Here is a 5,266-nt window from a genome sequence, read left to right as displayed (position 1 = left end):
TTCAAATATTTTTTACTATTTTTAAGACATGGGGGATAGAATGCCCAATTATTCACAGCCCTCAAGTTTTAGGTCCAATGGTGATATCAGAAAATTAATAACTCTGTGAAGAAACATTTAGCTATATGCAGATCTCTGACCACTCCAGCCCAGTCCATGAAGTCTGCTGTAATATTAAGGAGGAGATTCAGAGTCTAACATTAGAGAACTGTGTGAGGGGAAGGAGTATAAGAAAAATGACTCTTACACAACTGTTCACAGTATATCCCACAAGTCATACTATGTTACTAGACTAGTCCAGTGGTTCTCAACCTGTGGGTCACGAACAATGAAAATACATCCTGCATATCAGATATTTACATTATGATTCATAACAGTAGCAAAATTACAGTTATGAAGTAGCAACGAAAATAATTTTATGGTTGGGGGTCACCACAACATGAGGAACTGTATTAAAGGGTCGTGGCATTAGGAAGGTTGAGAACCACTGGTCACTTCTCTGTTTCCTCGTTTGCAAAATGGAAATAATAGCAACATCATCGGGTTGTTGCAAGCATTAATGAGTTCACAGACATAAAGCCTGCTGGCCTAGAGTACGCACCATGTACATCTTGGCTGAAACTGTTAGCCAGTTTGTAACTCCTGCTCCATCAATTCTACGTCATCAACTTGGCTCCCTGCCTCTGCTGCATTATACCCCTCAAATGGCTCCCCATTACCTGTTTGTTCAAGTCCAAACATCCGGTCCAGCCCCACAGAGCACCCATGGCTGACGGCTGACCTCTCCAGCCCATCTCTCCCTAGTTTCTTCTTCCCACTCACCTCACACTTTCATTCTAACCCCATGGAATCTGCAACTTCCAGAATATTCTTTCAGCCCTTTGCCTTTGAACCTGCAGTTCCTGCTGCTCAGACTGCCCCCCCACACACACCCCATTTGTTCACCAGACAAACACCGGAGTCCAGCCGGAACCCTGCATCACCCCCACACTGGGTCAGGCACCCACTTCAGGTTCTCCCTGTGCCCTGCAGCCCGATCACCCTGGAATGCAGTCACAGTTCTCCCAGGCCTGGGGTTCCTTCCACCAGGGCAGGAGCGGTGTCGCAGGCCTCGGGGGCCCCAGTGGTTGGCACAGGGCTCGGCAGAGAAGACACCACCTCAGGGTGTTTGGGAAGGAAGCATCATGGACTGGCCTGTATTGGCATCACTAGGGCTCCATTCCAGACTCGTGTGACCTTGGGCCAGACCCTGCCCTTCCCTGAGCCCGTTTCTCCATCTGGTCTGGCCCCCATGTATGAATTACTGTCCCACAGAAGGACGGAGGGCGGGGGGGCATGCGCTGCTGCTCCAACCCTGACAGGCACACACCCCTCCCCCAGATCATAGCCTTTGATGAGCTGCGGACCGACTTTAAGAACCCCATCGACCAGGGGAACCCAGCGCGGGCAGTAAGTGATACATGTGCTGTGCCGAGGTGTGTCCGTCCGTCTGTCTTTCCATCTGTTGTGGGCTAAGTGGGGTGGGGGCCGGGAAGGCGGGTGTGTATGTGCGGAGGGAGGAGGACCCGTGGCTTTGCCCCTTCTTCTGTCTGTCCCCACCGCAGGTGAAAACACCTGGCGCGGGCTCAGGGCTTGGGTTCCTCCTGGTGGGGCAGCCGTTGCCAAGCTCCGGGCCGTTGCCGTGGTGATGCGGGTGAAAGTCCCTCCATGGTGACGGTTGCCATGGGGATGGTGTGGCTGCTTTCCTGCCGAGACTGCTCTGGTGCCCCCTGGCGGCCACATCAGGGCGGTGCGGGAGCCCGGGAGGGCGGCGGGCTCCTCCAATACCTGCTCCTCCACCACCCCTATCCCCATCACGGCTTTTTCCTCCCCTACAGCGCGAGCGTTTAAAAAACATCGAACGCATCTGCTGCCTCCTGAGGAAGGTCAGTGTCAGGGCTGGAGGCAGGAGGCTCCTAGCCCAGCTCAGCCCCTTCTGTGACCTTCCTCCTCTGGAGCCTGTCTGGTCAGATCTCTGCCACCGGGGAGGGAATGGGAGGCTAGAAGCCCTTTTAGTTCCCAGAGATCACAGTGGGTGGGCAGTTCCCAAATCCCAGCTCCCCTCCATGCCCTTGAAGCTCGGGTTTGTCCTGGCACCAGGCCGCTGACCTCTCCCCTTCACTCCCCAGCTGGTGGTCCCAGAGTACTCCATCCACGGCCTCTTCTGTCTGATGTTTCTGTGTGCAGCGGAGTGGGTGACCCTGGGCCTCAACATCCCCCTCCTCTTCTACCACCTCTGGAGGTGAGGGAAGCAGCTGCCCCGGGGAGGGTGTGATGGGGGAGCCGGGCAGAGAGGGTGGGAGCCTGGATGGTGGGCACTCAGGGCCCTCCCTCGCCCAGGTACTTCCACCGCCCTGCGGATGGCTCTGAGGTCATGTATGATGCAGTCTCCATCATGAATGCCGACATCCTCAACTACTGCCAGAAGGAGTCCTGGTGCAAACTCGCCTTCTACCTGCTCTCCTTCTTCTATTATCTGTACAGGTGAGGCCCTGCCCACAGAAGTCAGGGGAGGGGTGCGCCAGGCACCATGCCCTCAACCCCAGGAATGGTTGGGCTCCTAGTTCCTGCCCTTTGCCCTGGAGGACTGAGAGCAAGCCAGGGTGTGGCAGGGTGGGCAGCCAGCAGCTGGGCCTGCTCAGGGCTCCGCTTACTGCCTCGTCTCCCCACAGTATGGTTTATACGCTGGTGAGTTTCTAAGGGGAAAGCCGGCCAGGGAGCGAGCCCAGAACGGACCGGACGCCTGTGCACCCCCAGCCCTGCTCCTCGGCCGCAGTGGCCTCAGCCCTGAGGAGGGAAGGGGCACTGGTGCCCCCGGCCTCCTCTCCACCCCCCAAACTGCTGCTGCGGGGACCTCCCGCCTTCAGAGCCCACTCCCCTTGGACTAGGGCTGGGCAGAGCTCTAAATAGGGGCAGGAGCTCCTCTGCCAGCCTGTGGGCATGGCGGTCAGCTGGAAGGGGCTGCTCCTCGGCCGCAGTGGCCTCAGCCCTGAGGAGGGAAGGGGCACTGGTGCCCCCGGCCTCCTCTCCACCCCCCAAACTGCTGCTGCGGGGACCTCCCGCCTTCAGAGCCCACTCCCCTTGGACTAGGGCTGGGCAGAGCTCTAAATAGGGGCAGGAGTTCCTCTGCCAGCCTGTGGGGCTGAACCGGAAGGGGCGGAACCTCTGGCCTTGTCCAACTTTGGGAAGGACTTGGGGCCCTGCCAAGGGGCAGGGCTTGACCCTGGAAATTCTGGGCCACCCCCCTCAATCCCACCCTGAGGCTCCCCCTGCAGGTGGGGGGGTACCCACACCCAGAATGAGCAGGCTCAGCAGGGGCAGTCCCACTCCTAGCCTGCCCTCTCCCCTTCCCCAGGCTCTCTCTTCAGACTCCTTCCTGTCCCCATTTGCCCCAACCCAGCCCACCTGTCTCTTGGACCTATTTTCTATGTTGCCTGGAGGAGTCCGGCACCCCCTCCCCGGCCATTTGTGACAAAATATGAATAAACTACTGCAAACACCTGGGCCCCAGTTCTGCTCCTGAAAGGCTCCAAGAGATGGGGCAAAGGGACTATAGACGGAACAGCCATGAGCTACACCCTCAGCACAGCTAGGCTTGTGCACCAGCCCACAGACCCCTCTGGGGACCCCTCAGATGGACCAGAGGCCTTCGAGGTCTCCCTGGCAGCTGTCCCCTTCCATCATCATGTTCCCAGACATAAAAAACTGTTCCTAATGAAACCCTTCCACTTGCCTTATAAGGAAATATCAAGGTCACTAACCCAGGAAGCCCTCCCTGGGGTCCCCCTTCTTCTAGACCAGTGGTTCTCAACCTTGGCTGCACATTAGCATCACCTGGGAATCTTTTGAAAATCCTGATTTCTGGGCCTCATCCTCCAGAAATTCTGTTTCTTTGTTACTCATGTTGTGGCCCCACCCCATAACAAAGAAACAGAATTTCCGGAGGATGAGGCCCAGAAATCAGGATTTTCAAAAGATTCCCAGATGATGCTAATGTGCAGCCAAGGTTGAGAACCACTGGTCTAGACAGTCCAAACCTGTTCCCCTGGACACTGCAAAGGTGCCAGCAACCCTCCCCACCTCCCCCAACACACACAGGCCCCAGAAACAAGGGTCAAACAAAATCAAGGAAATCAAATCTTTAATGTATGGAAAAATAAATGCCAGTGGGGGCCAGGGGTCACCGGACCAGGTGGAAGGTCAGCCAGTATATGATGAGGGGCTGGAAGGCTGCAGCTCCCAGAGTCAGGTAGAGCTGGAGACGCTGCCGGGGGGCCGGGGCCCCCATGCTGTCGGGTCCCAGGGCTGCTGTTCGCAAAGAGCGCGCCTGGAAGAAAGGAGAGCTGCAGCTGACTGGGGCGGAGGAGGGCTCATCCCCAGCTCCAACCTGGGGAGGACGGGGCAGGGGGCAGCCCAGACTCACGATGAAGTACATGAGTGCGGAAGACGTCCAGGCCAGCGCCACGTAGTAGCCATCGCTGCCAAAGAGCAGCCCCGTGAGCACACTGAGGATCATCCTGCAAGGCCAGGGTGGGGAGCAGGCTGGAGACCCCCACAAGGGTCCTGACCTGAGACTGGCCCCACCAGCCAGGGCCCAGAGCCCAACGTAGACCCCACCCACCACCACCCAGGACTTTTCACCCCCCGTCTGTCCCCACAGGGACCTAGACTCAGAATGAATCCTGAAGGCCCAGGACTCAGCCCAGAACCTGGATCTGAGACCTCCCTCACTGCCCCAGCTCCAGCCCCTTCTCCCCTGTGCTCCCATGGTGACTGACTGTCCATTCCCCACCTGACAACACTACACGTTCCTGAAGCGACTGCTGGGAACAGTCTCTCTAGTAGAGGAGACAGAGGCGGAGAGGGGCAGAGGCACGTCCAGGGTCACTGTTCCAGGCTACGGCTGTGCAGGCCAGGAACCCAGGGCCCAGAGCCCTCCCCAAGGCCAGCCTCCCGCTGGGCTCCCAGGTGCTCACCCGACATATTTGTAGCCGCTGTAGGCCAACAGGTGGAAGGTGCTCAGGTTGCTGCGAACGGTGGCCAGGTAGACGCCCAGGAGCAGGGCCAGCACCTCCAGCACGACCCACACCAGAGCTGTGCTTGCGCACAGGCCCAGCACCTCTGGGGAGAACCTGTGGCCAGGGGGGCGGGGGGCAGGTGTGAGACTGGGGGCTGGGAGTGTGCTTGGGACCTGGCACAGATCCCCTAGGCTGCTGTAGACGAGCAG

At 58.2% G+C, this 5,266-nt stretch overlaps 2 protein-coding genes across 2 annotated transcripts in view; one reads left to right on the top strand and one right to left on the bottom strand.

Moving 5' to 3' along the window:
- Positions 1-1,161: 1,161 nt before the first annotated feature.
- CNIH2 (cornichon family AMPA receptor auxiliary protein 2) lies at positions 1,162-3,003 on the top strand. The gene is made up of 5 exons (XM_015569050.1): positions 1,162-1,449; positions 1,878-1,925; positions 2,169-2,281; positions 2,380-2,523; positions 2,712-3,003. Exons 1-5 carry the CDS (start codon positions 1,336-1,338, stop codon positions 2,737-2,739), a joined length of 447 nt encoding a protein of 148 aa, XP_015424536.1. The 5' UTR covers positions 1,162-1,335; the 3' UTR covers positions 2,740-3,003.
- Positions 3,004-4,163: 1,160 nt separating this feature from the next.
- Positions 4,164-5,266, bottom strand: part of YIF1A (Yip1 interacting factor homolog A, membrane trafficking protein) — a 4,044-nt gene continuing 2,941 nt past the window's right edge. The window contains exons 6-8 of the mRNA XM_006771560.2: positions 5,016-5,171; positions 4,463-4,556; positions 4,164-4,366 (exon numbers count right to left, since the gene is read on the bottom strand). Coding sequence (XP_006771623.1) covers positions 4,220-4,366; positions 4,463-4,556; positions 5,016-5,171 — 397 coding nt within the window. The 3' untranslated portion in view covers positions 4,164-4,219. The remainder of the gene's footprint in view (positions 4,367-4,462; positions 4,557-5,015; positions 5,172-5,266) is intronic.

This window comes from Myotis davidii, unplaced genomic scaffold (genome assembly GCF_000327345.1).
Source record: "Myotis davidii unplaced genomic scaffold, ASM32734v1 scaffold425, whole genome shotgun sequence".
Taxonomy (NCBI): Eukaryota; Metazoa; Chordata; class Mammalia; order Chiroptera; family Vespertilionidae; genus Myotis; species Myotis davidii.
This window is presented reverse-complemented; position numbering and strand designations above follow the sequence as displayed.